This window comes from Gadus chalcogrammus, chromosome 4 (assembly GCF_026213295.1).
Source record: "Gadus chalcogrammus isolate NIFS_2021 chromosome 4, NIFS_Gcha_1.0, whole genome shotgun sequence".
NCBI classification, from domain to species: domain Eukaryota; kingdom Metazoa; phylum Chordata; class Actinopteri; order Gadiformes; family Gadidae; genus Gadus; species Gadus chalcogrammus.
In genome coordinates this window covers 33966650-33982931 of record NC_079415.1, presented here as the reverse complement: position 1 = coordinate 33982931, position 16282 = coordinate 33966650, and the positions used below count along the sequence as shown (strand labels likewise).

The following is a 16282-nucleotide window of genomic DNA, read 5'->3' as shown; positions in this document are numbered from 1 at the left end:
TAATGTTATTTTTAAGTGTTGCCATATGGTGTGCACTGTGCATTTACTTATGTTGTGCATGTACACTTTTGTTCAAGACTTCCTGTGTACAACCGAAGACGGTTTGGTTAACATCGACAGTGATGAACCCCCAGCAGCAGCTTCAACACGCCCACGCCCACAGAACCACCTTCTCCAACGTCCAGCACCACTGGTAAGAAATAGTTCACATCTAGCTTTTAGCTTCAATTGTATTTTCCCAATACATTTTTTAAAACTTGCTGTGGTTAACCACCTCCCATTTCTACCTGTCTTCATTGTTGTCTAAACAAGCGAAAAAGGAGCCCGTCTCAACGGGAGCACTCAGCTCAGGTGACGGACTGTCTCGGAGAAATGCACGCTGATGACATCGCCCAACAGGATGGGACCCGGGCCCAGCGAGACGACCACCTCCAGCTGCTCCTCAATGATGCCCGAGAAGCGAGGGAGCTGCATTGAGAAGAGAGGAGGCGGCACAGACTGCTGAGTTCCACCGATCCTTCCTTGGTGTGTTCGGCCAGCTTGTGGAGGCAATGCGTGACCGACGTGTGTGAACCACTCCCCCAGCCCCAGGGCTGGACCCTCTAAAGTCAAGTTTATATTATATATATATATATATAAAAAATATAATATATATTCCACTTTTTTGTAAATAGTGTATATTCCACCTTTTTGAAAGTAGTTTATATAGTTACATCGGGCACCATCGGGGCCCACTATCGGGTAGGTGTAAACAGGGCATACGATCTTACCAAATAATGTGTAAATGTTTAAATGTAACTTTAGTGATAGGACCAGTGCTGTCCTTTTCCCCTATATATTAATTACGGTTCAGAAAGGAACCAGCACCTAGTTCACATTTTTTAAAAGGTGTCTAGTGTATTTTCCCGTCAAATGTTATACTAGATTTTTCTTAAATGTTTTAGCATTTAATGCCAGTAAATCTTGGTAACCTTTACAAATATGATAAAACAAAAGTGGAGACGTGTATGAAAAGTACAAAAGTTTAATGTTCTCACAATAACATACAAAATGTGAAGTGTATACCTGCATGGCAAATTAAAAATGTATTCTAACATGTTAATTATTCACCAACAAGAACTGCATTAGACCCTCCCGTACATTGATGCCCGCCACTGCCACCCCAGGCTCTGCTGGTTGTACATCCAACTCGGTCATCATGCATGCTCCCTGCCAGTCCAGCAAACACCTTCCAAAACAGCCCCTTTCCATCGACAACACCTTGAAGGAGGATGGAGTGCCAGCCTTTACGGTTGAAGAAGTCACAGTGATAGTCCTGTGGTGCAAGGATTGGTATGTGGGATCCAATCGATAGCACCAACACAGTGTGGGAGCCCCCACCTGTTCTCAATGTAGGTAGCCATTTCGCGGAACTTCACCTCGTCTGGAAAACGGATTTGTTCCGGCGACCAACAATGTCTCTGCTGCAGCACAAAAATCCTGCACACACCGGCACACAGTTGTGATGCTGACTCCAAAAAGATGTCCGATACTCCTATACTCAGAGCCAGTAGCGAGCCTCCACAGTGCAATGGCCACTCTCTTCTTCAGGGGCACACATCCGCGGAAATTGGAGCGGCAAGACACCAAACGTTTCTTCAGACATCCTGAAGTTCTCCACCCACTGCTCGTTTGTGAAGCCGGGAACAATCACATCCCACCAGAGAGTAGCATCTGAAACACACACACACACACACACACACACACACACACACACACACACACACACACACACACACACACGCTACATATTTTAGTACTTATAGAAATGGCTTGCAATCATTAAAACGTTGCACACTGGACTTATTTTGTACGAGCTAGCTAGCATTAGCAACAGTTAGCTTACCTGGATGCGTCTTTTCTTGGAGGCTTGATTCCTCTCATCTTCGGCTTCACACTGTTGTATATACTCCAACACTCTCCGGGACTTTTCCAGTGTATTTTGTCTCGCCGCGTGCAGCCTTCTCTGACTCTCTTCTCTTTTGTGTCTGACAGAAAGCACCAGACCGAGCAGCACGAATACCATCGCATCGATGTCCTCCATTGTTGTTATGTGGGTTCTGTCCCATGTGCGGTTTGTGTATGTGTTGTTTGCGTCGCGTACAAAAATACGTCACGGCCCTTTCGCGCAGCCGACCCCGCCCACGTCCAGGAGGTACTGGACGCGCGGCGCCACCTCAGAGAGTCTGGGTGTATGGCAAGCCGAATTGACATTTATTAACTAAGTTTGACTATCCAGAATTTACATTGTAGATATCAACAACTTCATTCAAGATATCTGTTACGTAGTTGTGACTAGTCGAAACGACAGTTAGAGATATCTGTGACGTAGTTTTGACTAGTCGAAACGATAGTTAGAGATATCTGTAATTCAGTTTTGACTAGGCGAAACTGAATTACAGATATCTGCAATGACTTCACGGAAAACGACATTCAACTCGTCACACATCTTAAATGACAATTGCAGATATCTGTAATTCAGTTTCGCCTAGGCAGAATGAAAGTTAAAGATATCTCAAACGTCATTTAAGTGTTGGGCATTACGTTTTAGATATCCAGAAATACGTAATTTCCCCTTGCCGCCATAATCAAAGAAGAAGTGGGTTCATTTCCGAATGGAATAAGAAAGGAGCAGTCATGGCGTTGGCTGTGATCGAAAAGATCACGAGAAAATATGGAGCGATGTAATCAGTGAATTGTGTGAATGATGATTGAACGAGGAGCTGCTCCGCTCCCGCTTAAAGTAAACGGTCCTATAATTTGTCATGACAGATATCTGAAACGTCATTACAGATATCTGAAACGTCATTACAGATATCTGAAACGTCATTTCGCCTAGTCAAAACTCGAATTCAAGATATCTATAATTCAGTTTCGCCTAGGCAGAAGGAAAGTTAAAGATATCTACAATTGTAGATATCTCTAATCAAAATTCCTTTCAAGATATCTATAACTTGATAATAGATATCTACAACGTCATTTTGACTAGTCGTAACTCCAGTTAGAGATATCTCCAACGTCATTTTGACTAGTCGTAACTCCAGTTAGAGATATCTACAACTTCATTTCGCCTAGTCAAAACTTAATTTAAGATATCTGAAAAGGGACATGTAGATATCTTGAATTGAGGTGAATTAAAGATATCTTGAACTGGAATTATGACTAGTCAGAATCAAATTGTAGATATCTCAAACTGGAATTACAGATATCTACAATTCAGTTGCAGATATCCGTAATTCACAAAGTGGATATCCGCAACTGAATTGTAGATATCCGCAATGAGAAACCCCATAGACATGAATGGCGAAAATGACGTAATTTCGCCTAGGAGGAATGTCTTTGTGGATATCTGAAATGACAATTGCGGATAGGAGGAATGTAGTTGCGGATATCCGAAATGTTAGTTTTGACTAGGCGAAACTGAATTGCAGATATCTGCAATGTAAATTCTGGATAGTCAAACTTAGTTAATAAATGACAATTCGGCTTGCCATATGGGTGTGGATGCCCCTGGCTCCTCCCACATGTCCAGTCACAGCGGGGAGCTGAAGATCCTGAGCGTCTACGGTAAAGGGGAGGGCCCACTGTCGGTGGACGGCCATGACACCCTCTTCACCGCGTCAGAAGTGGAGGCCCTGAACTCGCTGTCTGCGGACCACAGCGCGGCCAAGAGCCTGGAGCGCGGCGAGCGGCTGGTCTGCAGCGAGGAGCTGAGTGTGCAGGTTGGAAATCATCTTCTTATTCACCATCCAAAAGAGAGGCTTCCTCTGTCACAACTCTAAAACAAACCCATAGAAAGCACACACCTTTATGATTCAATGTGTCTCAAATTGGGATTAACAACTATTCTGTGCAAATGAAAGAATACGTCTTGTATGTGTTTCCTTCTTTATGTGGAAAGCAGCAGACCCCAGACACCATTTCAATCAAGGTTGAAGAGGATATTGCCCGCTGTAGGTTAGTAAGACACATTGCATCTATGCAAGCAAACAACCCAGATCAACTGAGAATGTACTCGATTCTACCTGCGCTAAAAAGCCTGGTCCTCTTTTGAGAAGCATCATGACCAGAGCCCTGCTAAAACACGAATGCTACTTATACAGTTCATAGTACAGGGATGGGCATCTTTCATGATAAAGAGGGCCACAATTCTTCATCTTCACCATCAGAGGGCCATGTGACTGTGCACTTCAACCAGACGTAAACTGAGAGAAGCTACACATTGAATTTGTTGGAAATGGTCTCCTGTATTCTGGTGCATTTTGGGGAGGGCCACTGCCTACAAAATCTTCCAGATTCATAACCTATGTATGGTATGGTGATTGAACCAACATACATTCATTTCATGTATTCCATGCTCAACAGCCACATGATTGGTTAGTAATTTGATCAGTACAAAGGGCTCACATACATCATCATTCAATGATGTCACAAAACTGAAAAACAGTGGCCCAACATTAAGTGCAACAACTCAATGAACTCAGACCCAACAAGCATGATATTCACTTCAGGGCAGTTGTAGTAGTTGTAGTGGCGACTTAAATGGAAATCCTTCATGACTGATATCGCTGCTAAGCACACTAGACACATGGGTTTGCCTTTGAATTTTATGAACAGATACTCAGCTTTTCTTCTTTCTTAACCAAGTTTTCTGTAACTCGATTCTTTTTTTTCTTTTCTTTGTTCTTTTTTTTATAAAAATTATGTGCGTGCCCATCCCTGTCATAGTAGAATGATTTACATCTTCTTCATGGCAAACGGGTGTCAGGAATGCTGAATCAGCTCCCAATATAACTACAGTCTTGGTAAAACGGGTGATAGGAAACAACAGATGACCTGGGTTGTGTCTTTATGACCTCCCCACATCCTTAAAAGGCGGAGACGTAGCGGTGCCTTCTCAGCTGGAGCCTTTGACCCTTGACCCCCCCAAGGGGGACAAGAAAAATGCATGAATCAACAAATAGAAGTTAGAAAGAAAGAATGTCAAAATATAATTCTTCCAATACACAGACAAGTATGTACATATTACATACTGGATCCCTTTGTGCAAATAATGTATTAAAAACCTTTACTTTCTCTCTGTCTTTGTTTTCTTCACTCAAGAAGACGGCAGTGACATTAGAGACCGCAGCACGCAGCGCGGCGCGACCTCGGAGAGTCTGCGTGTGGACGCCCCTGGCTCCTCCCACATGGCCAGTCACAGCGGGGAGCTGCGCATCCTGAGCGTCTACGGACAAGGGGAGGGCCCTCTGGCGGTGGACGGCCATGACACCCTCCTCGCTGCGTCAGAACCGGAGGCCTTGAGCTCGCTGTCCGCTGACCACAGCGTGGCCAAGAGCCTGAACTGCAGCGTGCGGCTGGTCCGCCTTGAGGAGCTGACTGGGCATCAGGGCGGCCGCAAGGGCCGGCCCAGTGTCTTGTGCGGAAAGGTTATTCCCAACAATGCCAATATGATCGTCCACATGAGGAACCACGCGGACGAGAAGCAGTACGGGTGCGACCAATGCATGAGGCGCTTCAAATGGCAATGCTCCCTGACGATCCACATGAGGACTCACTCTGGGGAGAAGCCCTACAAGTGTGACCAATGCACGAAGCGCTTCGGTCTGAGAGGCCACCTGAACACCCACATGAGGACTCACTCTGGGGAGAAGCCCTACAAGTGTGACCAATGCACGAAGCGCTACAGACAGCAATGCGACCTGAAGAACCACATGATGACTCATTCCGACGAGAAGCCCTACAAGTGTGACCAATGCAGGATGAGCTTCAGTGTGAAAAGCCACCTGAAGCTCCACATGATGACTCACTCCGGGGAGAATCCCTACGAGTGTGACCAATGCACGAAGCAATTATTTTCGAAAAACCAACTGAAGATCCATATGAGGACTCACTCCGACGAGAAGCCCTACATGTGTGACCAATGCACGACACGCTTCAAAGATCGATGCAGCCTGAAGCGCCACATGATGACTCACTCCGGCGAGAAGCCCTACAAGTGTGACCAATGCACGAAGCGCTTCGGTCGGACAACACAGCTGAAGCGCCATCTGATGACTCACTCCGGGGAGCAGCCCTACAAGTGTGACCAATGCAAGAAGCGCTTCAGTCGGAAAGGCAACCTGAAGATCCATATGAGGACTCACTCCGACGAGAAGCCCTACATTTGTGACCAATGCACGACGCGCTTCAAAGATCGATGCAGCCTGAAGCGCCACATGATGACTCACTCCGGCGAGAAGCCCTACAAGTGTGACCAATGCATGAAGCGCTTCGGTCGGACAACACAGCTGAAGCGCCATCTGATGACTCACCGCAGGGAGAAGCCCTACAAGTGTGACCAATGCACGAAGCGCTTCAGTTTGGAAACAGACCTGAAGATCCACATGAGGACTCATGCTGGGGAGAAGCTCTATGGGTGTGACCAATGCACGAAGCGCTTCCAACATCAAGGCAGCCTGAAGATCCACATTAGGACTCACTCCGGCCGGACAACACAGCTGAAGCGCCATCTGATGACTCACTCCGGGGAGCAGCCCTACAAGTGTGACCAATGCATGAAGCGCTTCAGTTTGGAAACCGACCTGAAGATCCACATGAGGACTCATGCTGGGGAGAAGCTCTATGGGTGTGACCAATGCACGAAGCGCTTCCAACATCAAGGCAGCCTGAAGATCCACATTAGGACTCACTCCGGCCGGACAACACAGCTGAAGCGCCATCTGATGACTCACTCCGGGGAGCAGCCCTACAAGTGTGACCAATGCAAGAAGCGCTTCAGTCGGAAAGGCAACCTGAAGATCCATATGAGGACTCACTCCGACGAGAAGCCCTACATGTGTGACCAATGCACGACGCGCTTCAAAGATCGATGCAGCCTGAAGCGCCACATGATGACTCACTCCGGCGAGAAGCCCTACAAGTGTGACCAATGCATGAAGCGCTTCGGTCGGACAACACAGCTGAAGCGCCATCTGATGACTCACCGCAGGGAGAAGCCCTACAAGTGTGACCAATGCACGAAGCGCTTCAGTTTGGAAACCGACCTGAAGATCCACATGAGGACTCATGCTGGAAAGAAGCTCTATGGGTGTGACCAATGCACGAAGCGCTTCCAACATCAAGGCAGCCTGAAGATCCACATTAGGACTCACTCCGGCCGGACAACACAGCTGAAGCGCCATCTGATGACTCACTCCGGGGAGCAGCCCTACAAGTGTGACCAATGCAAGAAGCGCTTCAGTCGGAAAGGCAACCTGAAAATCCATATGAGGACTCACTCCGACGAGAAGCCCTACATGTGTGACCAATGCACGACGCGCTTCAAAGATCGATGCAGCCTGAAGCGCCACATGATGACTCACTCCGGCGAGAAGCCCTACAAGTGTGACCAATGCATGAAGCGCTTCGGTCGGACAACACAGCTGAAGCGCCATCTGATGACTCACCGCAGGGAGAAGCCCTACAAGTGTTACCAATGCACGAAGCGCTTCAGTTTGGAAACCGACCTGAAGATCCACATGAGGACTCATGCTGGGGAGAAGCTCTATGGGTGTGACCAATGCACGAAGCGCTTCCAACATCAAGGCAGCCTGAAGATCCACATTAGGACTCACTCCGGCGCGAAACCCTACAAGTGTGACCAATGCACAAAGCGCTACAGTCATTGCTCTGCCCTGAAGACCCACATGAGGACTCACCCCCGTTAAGAAGCCCTGCATGTGTGTGCAGAACAACGCCAGTTTCAGCCAGGGCTGGTGATTGCTATAAGCGAACGAGGAGATTGCCTAGAGCGACAAATGTGTTGGGGGTGCCCTCTAGTGGTGCCCTTAATTCCCACTGATCATAGAATTAGACCAAGCTATGTTTGGTCTAAGCTATGTTTTTTGTAAATCTATTTTTGTAAATCTATGTTTTTTGTAAATCATTTTCCAATGTGGGGGGGGGGGGGGAGGCAAGACATTATGTAACGTTGGTCAAGTGCTCAGCTGCTGCATTGCTCAACCTCGACGTACATTGATTCTCAAAATGAAGAGGTCTAAACTCTTATCTGTTAAATATTATTTTCTTTTTTTTATCAATTTTTTAATTAGATTGTAACATACAAAACATACAAAGAACGAAGACCTGAGACAGACCTACAAGGCAACTTTATTTAAATAGCACTTTTCATGCACAAGGCAGACTCAAAGTGCCTCTAAACATTGTCATACAATAAAATAAAATAATAGATGAGTAAAATAAGACATATGCAAAGAAATGGGTAAAATAGAAAGTTACAAAGGCATTTTTGTATTAAAATAGAAAATTAAGGCAAAGTTTAAAAAAAAGCAATGTATTTAAGATTTAGCAGAAAGCTAAAGCAAACATAAAAGTCTTCAGTCTTGTTTTAAAGGTGCTCAGAGTCGGCAAGTCTTAAATCCTCTGGGAGTTTATTCCAGCTATTTGTTGCAGAGTAACTAAATCCTGCTTTCCCATGTTTCGTGTTTACTCTGGGGATAATTAACAGATTGGTCTCAGAGGATCTTAGTGGTCTAGAAGGCTTATGTAGTGGAAGCATATCAGTTAAATATTTTGGGCCTAAACCATGTAGGGATTTATAGGTTAGCAACATGATTTTAAATGTAATATGTTCAAATTTCTTGGACTTTGTTAAAACTCTAGCAGCAGCATTCTGAACAAGCTGAAGCTTCCTCAGAGTTTGTTTTGGGAGACCTGTAAGGAGACCATTGCCGTAATGACTGGAGAGAGTTGTTAACTATCTGCAATATATCTACTGCTAGGCATTCGAAAACATTCTTAAAGAGGTTGGTAGGTAAAGTATCAAGGCAACAGGTCGATGGCTTTAGTTGTGTCACAATTTCCACAAGATTTTGAGAGTCTATAACAATAAAGCATGCCATCCTTGCCACGTTACTTTTGCCTGAACAAAAGTAGTCCAACATTTTTGTCTGAAGTGGAGATATTGATGGCGCGTCTGATGCCTTCAATTTTATCAGTATAAAAAGCTTTATTTATTTTTTCTGCGTGGAATGGAGATCAGGTGGAATTTGTGTTGGGGGGTTGGTAAGTCTGTCAACAGTTGCAAATAGGGTTTTTGCATTATCAGTGTTGGTTTTAATGATATTGGAGAAATATGTTTCTCTAGCACTTTTTAAGTCTAAATTGTAGGCACGGAAGCTCTCTTTATAGATATCATGGTGAATATGAAGTTTTGTTTTACTTCAGATGCGTTCAACCTTCCTGCATTCTTTTTTCTGTGCTGTTACAGAAGCAGCTTTTCTCCAGGGTGCCTTTTGCTTTCCAGAAATCGTGGAAAATTAAGGTGGAAAATTTAATTTGAGAGTTTGCCTTTCCAAATTAATTAAATTAAAGGTCCCATGCCATGAAAATAACTAACATTAATATGAGTTCCCGTACATACTGTATCCCTTTATGCAAATAATGAATCAATACCTTTACTTTCTCTCCATCTTTTTTTGCCTCAGAAGGCGGCAATGACATCAGAGGCCGTTTCCCAATTTGCGTACTTGTGCCTGCTCGTGGACCCGTGAAACGTCATCAGTCGTTGCCCGAGCACTGTTCCAATTCGAAGTACACATCAAGCGAGTACTGTCGTAAAACCCGGAAGTGTTCTTGATGCGTGCTCGATCTCGCCGTTTCACCGAGCATGCATCGGAGCTGGCTCGTGTGTACTTGCAACCGCTATAAATCCCAGGATGCATTTCGCACTCGCAGCAGTACGATGGCGGACAATATGGAGAAGACGCACAACTGTAAGCTATTATCTATAAGCTATTAATTGTAAGTTATTATATTGTTTCACGAATATCGGTATTTATTATTTTTAACGTTTTTATTAGGCTATCATTGAATTCTCCAACCTGTCAAATCCTACTTGTTTTTCTCGGACGATTTCACTTTTTCGGAGCGGGACAGCTAGCCGTAACTCGACAGGACTTGATATCATGGCCTTTATTATGCATTCAATTAATATAGGCTAACACGTTCTATTTTATCAAGGGACAATTGAAGAAACAAGGGCCCTCATCGAGTGGCGGGGGGCAAATGAAGCTCGGTTCACTGGCCTCCGCAACTCCTCTGCTACGGGATGGGAGTGAGTATTGATTGATTTTGAGTGCTTTTATTTCTTGGGGACGGTTCAAGTCGGGTTTCAGTAGTCTTAATTTGTTATGAATAATACGTTGCATGTTATTAAAGTGGCAGTGGGAATGTGCTTTAGGGACTTAATTTCCACTTCTGGCCTGGATATTTCCACCAAACAGGCCATGAAGAAGTGGAACAATCTGAAGCTCAAGTACAAAGTAAGTATACGTTGCCTGTTTATCTGCTTTGTATTATATACTGATTATATCATATATACTGAGCATTCCAGCGATTCCTTCATATGAAAATTAACCTACACACAATACCATTTCAGTGGCCCTTTAAATAGAGTAAGAGTAATTAAGTGTATTACATGAGAATAATTAGTTTGACAGTGCAGTCATTTCTATCCTGTTTTCAGTCGCTTAGGGACCCACCCACAGGCAGAGGGGGAGAGTCCGGTACAGCTACTGCCGCCACCTGGCAGTGGTATGGTGCCATGGATGCTGCACTCCAGGGACATCACTCCATCTGTCCGCCCCTGGTTGTTGCATCCAACATGACTGCCGCTACAGGTGGGGTAGTAAGCACACCGGCTTCTACCTCTTCTGCTGAGGAGGCCAGGGGAAGCAGCAGCAGAAAGAGACCCAGGGACAGCCTGCTGGAGCTTTTGAGGGAGCAGGGAGAAAGGGACGAGGAGAGAGAGAGAGAGGCAGTGGCGAGAGAGGCGGAGAGGGAGAGGGCGGCAGCAGTCAGGGCTGAACCGTGCCTGTCCTGGTTTGAAAAATTAATCTCCAAGATGTAAATATTATTCTAAATTCATCTGCTCATTCTTGAAAGCAAAAGTGTATTTTTATGTTACATTTCACATGCATACTGGCAAATTCAGAGTTACACAAGGACTTCAGGAGGCAAGAGTTTGAAGGAGAAAACCGCTGCTTTATTAAGCATAAAAAACTGAGACGATATCTGCTGAAAGTTGATGAAAAAAATATATGTACATTTATTGACAAAGCTAGGAATATATATATGCATACAAAAAAAAAGTGTGTGTGTGTGTGTGTGTGTGTGTGTGTGTGTGTGTGTGTGTGTGTGTGTGTGTGTGTGTGTGTGTGTGTGTGTGTGTGTGTGTGTGTGTGTGTGTGTGTAGAGGTAATCATGTTCTTGCTGGCAAACATCCAGTCCTGCAGGAGCAGAAACATGGGCAGCAATCCTCGCCCGCCGTGACGCATTGCCTGACAGGTCCCTGTCATCTGCCTCCACGGTGTCACCTGGTCCCTCCTCCTCCTCCTCCTCCTCCTCCAAGATATCCCCTGCTGCCATGCAAATGTTGTGCAGGATGCAGCAGGCTCCTACCACCTTGGGGGCAAACAGAGACCGGATCTCCAGATACCGCAGGAAGATGGCCCGCCAGCGGGTTTTGAGGATCCCGAAAGACCTCTCCACAATGTTACGCCCTCTAGCGTGGTGCCTGTTGTATCTATAGCTTCAACCTGACCTGGTAATCAAAATTCACATGGATGTATCAGTGTCACCAAACTAACAATTTGTTTCGGTGCATGTGTGACAGAAGAGAAGGAGCTTACCGGCTACAGGGTGGCGGTATGGCGTCATGATGGCCACAGGACGCTGCAGGCATGGGTACCCTCCATCACCCAGCAAGAAGTACCCAGCTGGTGGGTACAGAGCCTGCCTATAAAAGGGAGAACGCCGGAGCACGAGGGCATCATGCACTGACCCCGGGGTCCCGATGTACACGTCAATAAATGGACCGTTTCCATCGCAGATGCCCTGCAGGATGATGGAAGTGAAGAGCTTCCGGTTAAAGTAGCTCTTCTTCTGCTCTGCAGGTGGCAAAGCTTTCATGTGGCATCCATCAATGGCCCCAGCAGCACATCTGAAGGCCTCGTGACCTGCAAGGCGAGCAAAGCCAGCCCCCACCGCCTCCATCTCCTCTGCCTTGGGGGAAATGAATCACCCTGTGGAGGATGGCCATCATCTCCTCCACCACGCCATGGACCGTCCTGCAAACTGTGGACAGGGGCATCCCGAAGGCATCTGCCGTTACCCTGTACGATGCTCCACAGGCCAGCCAGTACACTGCCACCAGCACCTCCACCTCATGGCTGCTCCATTCATGGACTTTTTGCCGGGGCAGCAAGGCAAGCAGCCGGTTGAAGCTCTCCCTGGAGAGCCTGAAGGCTGGCTTCAGGTCCCCTCCAGAGAAAAACACGGCTAGGATGGGCACAGTGATGTTCAGCTGCTTTGGTCCTGGTACCAAACAAAGAAAATAAATATATTTTTACATGCCAATGGTTAAGTTCATATATTTTTAGATTTATTGCTTATTTGTGTATTTTAATGTACAATAAATTGCAATTATGTATTTAATATGTATTGGCTGTATACCAGAATTAAAAAACAATTTAACATTTTACTTGTTTGATCAGTAAAAAGCTAAGGGTAAATTCACGAAAGGAATCTTTCCTAGGGCTAGTTATTTTTTAATACATTTCAGCCCGTTTTATATATTGTGTGTAGCTTTAAGGGGCTTAAACTTTCTACCCTGTGGTAAAAATGGCAAATTCACCCATTACAGTCAAGTATATATCAATATCAACCGATAAAGCGAAAGGTCAAAAACAAGCCATATAAATAAAACACATACGTGAGACAGAGACAACTGAGGATGGCTCGTCTCCTTAGCATCCCCCGCCGCATTCTAGCTCTCCGCTCAACGATGATCCTCCTCAGTTGGGCAGCCTCCTCTTCTGCTTGTAGATAGAGGAAACCCATCGCAACGGCAATCCCTCTCAGATCCATCCTGTAATTTAAAACAATAGCAATAGCTTACTCTTAACTTAAGCTGTTACTCTTAGCAAACAAAACATGCGAGATTCATCTGGCTCCCGAGCTAGCATTGCTATGCCATGTGTGAGCGAACGCAAGACAGAATTCCTGAACATATGCATGTGTGAATAGTGTTAATCAAGCAATGTTATCGCAGTAATTTACCTGGGACGATGAGTGACAGTCTTGACATTTTGATCATTCATTACCCCCCTTTGAATGCTAATGGCTCAATGTGCACCAGGTGTGGTATTGGGGTGTGATTTCATCAAGTCATATATTTGTAGCTTAAGTTACACTTAACTTATATATATATTTATATAATATAATAATTATAATATAAGATCATATATAAATATCTATATATAATGTCGTGTGTGTATAGCTTATACACATGACAGGACACGCATATCTTTTCCATTTTTATTCATTCAGAATATTTACATAGCCTACTATTTGAAAATGAAAGAAGCTGGGATTTTGTTTTACATCATTTGTTTATATTGTTCAGTAGTATATGCCTAAATGAGGCCGTAGCACAGTTAACGGACGAGCAGAGGTGGTGACGTCATCGAGTCCGCTGCTGTTCCAATAGGCCTATCTCACAACTTCCTGGTTCGGCGTTCGATTTTGCCTTCACCGGGTAAAGTGACTTCCGGTCGCGTAGTCCATGATATTTGACGATGGCGCAGTCAAAAAACAAGAGCTTCTGTTGTGTACCTCTATGCGCCAATTCCAAACAAAAACAACCGTATTTGCATTTCCACGACTTCCCAACTAATACAGACCAAAGACAGCAGTGGGTCAGGGCGATCAGACGGGATGAAGGACTTAATTTCGTGATTCAGAAGGGGAGTACACTGGTCTGTAGTCGGCATTTCTCAGCGGCTGATTATACCGACGGGAGTGCTAGGCTGAATACTGGAGCTGTTCCCAGTCGTTTTGACTGGAACAGCTACACCACAGCCCTGAAGAAAACAGATGTGTATAAACGGGTGTCAGCTCGAAAAGCTGAAGGAGAGGACAAAGCCCAAACGGAACGGAGAGGTACCGGAGAACATGACTACGCGACACGACCACCTGCCGGTAAGTTGATGTGTGCTAACTAGCTAGCTGTTCGGCTATTGTATACTTTTGACAAACATGGCATGGTTAACGTTAAATCATTCAATCAACATCATACGTACTGTTAAACTGGGGTTGCATATAGATTCAGATTCAGATTCAGCTTTATTGGCCAGGTTTGCGAACAAACGAGGAATTTGACTTCGGTTTTTGCTCTCTATGTACATCACTCAACATTTAACCTAGTACTCGCTTGCTCGCAAGTCTTTGCTTGAAGTACGGACTTGCCAAGTACGTACTTGCAAGTCATCGAGTCCGTAGTACGCGTACTAGGAATTGAGAAACGGCCATGATTCATGCCGATGGTCCGATGGGCTCTACCGGAAGAGGCGTGACTTCGCCAGTCTATTCATCAAACCACCACCACGAACCATATGCAAAATCCTTAAAATGTACCACTATATCAAAACTAAAAAAATCTTTCTTGCATTTTAATGCTCATTAATTTATTTGTATTATATTTTGATCATGTTCAATAAAAAAAAGAATATTACGGGGAAAGTTTACCTCCCCTTTCTCTGCTTTGCCCGCCCAGAGATTCTGTCTCGACCGCCCATGAGAAAATGAGCTACGACCACCGTGTGAGTGGCGTGCCACATTCTTCCCTTGAGAGACATCATGGCTCGCAAACGAGCCTCGCAGTTGCTCAGTGTTTGGATGTAGAAATCAACACAAGTCTGTTTTTGATTTACTTCATCCAAGCCTCGGAAGAAGCAGTGGGTTAATGGTATTGTCTCTGGAAATGCGCCAGTCTGCGCAAAACATTTCACTGACCACTGCCTCCTCAACTTGGGCCAATGCAGAGCTGGACTTGCTCAGCGTCGGAAAAGCAAGTCTAGCTCAGTAACAAACCTCCTTGGCTAAGCTACAAACCTCGAAAAAGTAAGTCAACTTATTCTATAGCATTGTGTTGCTTTACTGTACGTGGATACCTTGTTACCCTTATTATGTAGCTGTAGCATTAGCTCTACAGCTAACAGCCCAGTTACTGTCGCTAATGTAAAGGTACTCACTCACTGTAACGCGAGTGTTGTACACTTCTTAGTTATTTGGATCACCGATCACCTGAATGAGTGTTTACCTCTGCAAGCCAGGGGGATCATCACACGACAATGGGCACAATTCAACAACGGGGGTACGGTCGCTGATCTCTACTGCTTGGATACCAAGGGAATGTCCCGAAGCTTTAACAATTCCTGCTCACCCTACTACAAACGAATACAACTGTCTTTTACCAGCTACTGGACCGCAGTAGTTCTAGCATTTTACTGATGAGGTGATAATTATGGCCGGTTAACTCTTCCTAAATGCATAGCCCACTCATGTTTTCCCCTTCACGCCTGATTGAAATCAAAGGGTTATTAGCAGATTTCTGAAGAGCTTGATGTCATGGTATTGAGATGAACTTGTAAGATATATGAACTATAAAATATGTAAACAAATAAATCATGTAATATCATTTTCATATAACTAATACTACTAACTGAACATGCTTATCTTATATCTTCTTACAACTTGCACCTGGAATATATACAAAGTAATATATTGAGTACTGATTTTAGTTTGTTGTCTCTACACAGACCAGCACATCAAGTGTTTACATTCGGCAGCTTATCTCAAGGGATGTTGCCTGCCAGACAGAACACCTGGAAACACATACTGTAGGCACACAGCTATCCTTAAAGACTTTGCAGCCACATTTTACAAGTGAAGGTACTGTGTACTTTCTACATTGAGTATTTTTTATATTTCTTTGATGTAGTAGATTCTAGAAAGCATAAATTCTAGGCTGATACTAGATTCTACCTGCGCTAAAAAGCCTGGTCCTCTTTTGAAAAGCATCATGACCAGCCCTCTGATAAAACACGAGTCAAACTTGGGAGTTGCATTTCAAAGATGGAATCAGTCAAGAACCCAGAAGGGTTCAAAATGTTGAATGTATTCTAAATGTTAGCTGATCAGCTTACAAGGAAGAAAACTTTGTCGCTTTTTGTTGTCAAAATAGAATATTTGCGCTTGTCTCACATATCATGTTGTGCTCAGATCATTTTGCGCTGGTGTTCGTTGAGTTTCCTCCAACTGGTCACCGGCTTGAGCTTTGAGTCTAGGGGGGAGGGTGCTGGAGGAGACGTCCCTCTCCAAAACTGTGAATCTGTGTCTG

At 44.8% G+C, this 16282-nt stretch overlaps 2 protein-coding genes and 2 long non-coding RNA genes across 5 annotated transcripts in view; 3 read left to right on the top strand and 1 right to left on the bottom strand.

The window, feature by feature from the left end:
• Positions 1-3639: 3639 nt before the first annotated feature.
• LOC130381373 (zinc finger protein 431-like) lies at positions 3640-7890 on the top strand. The gene is made up of 3 exons (XM_056588961.1): positions 3640-3761; positions 3944-3996; positions 5143-7890. Exon 3 carries the CDS (start codon positions 5229-5231, stop codon positions 7746-7748), a length of 2520 nt encoding a protein of 839 aa, XP_056444936.1. The 5' UTR covers positions 3640-3761; positions 3944-3996; positions 5143-5228; the 3' UTR covers positions 7749-7890.
• Positions 7891-8003: 113 nt separating this feature from the next.
• On the top strand, positions 8004-11186 carry LOC130381462 (uncharacterized). 2 transcript variants are annotated; one of them, XR_008895419.1, is made up of 5 exons: positions 8004-9364; positions 9528-9815; positions 10063-10156; positions 10283-10364; positions 10568-11186. It is a non-coding gene; the product is annotated as an uncharacterized LOC130381462 (long non-coding RNA). The 2 variants fall into 2 exon arrangements; XR_008895418.1 differs by having other exon boundaries at positions 8004-9815.
• Positions 11187-11442: 256 nt separating this feature from the next.
• On the bottom strand, positions 11443-13132 carry LOC130381461 (uncharacterized). The gene is made up of 3 exons (XR_008895417.1): positions 12815-13132; positions 11733-12417; positions 11443-11644 (listed from the first exon to the last, which is right to left on the bottom strand). It is a non-coding gene; the product is annotated as an uncharacterized LOC130381461 (long non-coding RNA).
• Positions 13133-13567: 435 nt separating this feature from the next.
• The window catches only part of LOC130381026 (uncharacterized), a 41549-nt gene continuing 38834 nt past the window's right edge, over positions 13568-16282 (top strand). Inside the window, exon 1 of the mRNA XM_056588447.1 lies at positions 13568-14082. Within this exon, the coding sequence (XP_056444422.1) occupies positions 13680-14082 (403 nt within the window). The 5' untranslated portion in view covers positions 13568-13679. The remainder of the gene's footprint in view (positions 14083-16282) is intronic.

Bases quoted from the DNA above. Each gene is read 5' to 3' on its own strand.
- LOC130381373 (XM_056588961.1), top strand. From the start codon at position 5,229: ATGGCCAGTCACAGCGGGGAGCTGCGCATCCTGAGCGTCTACGGACAA.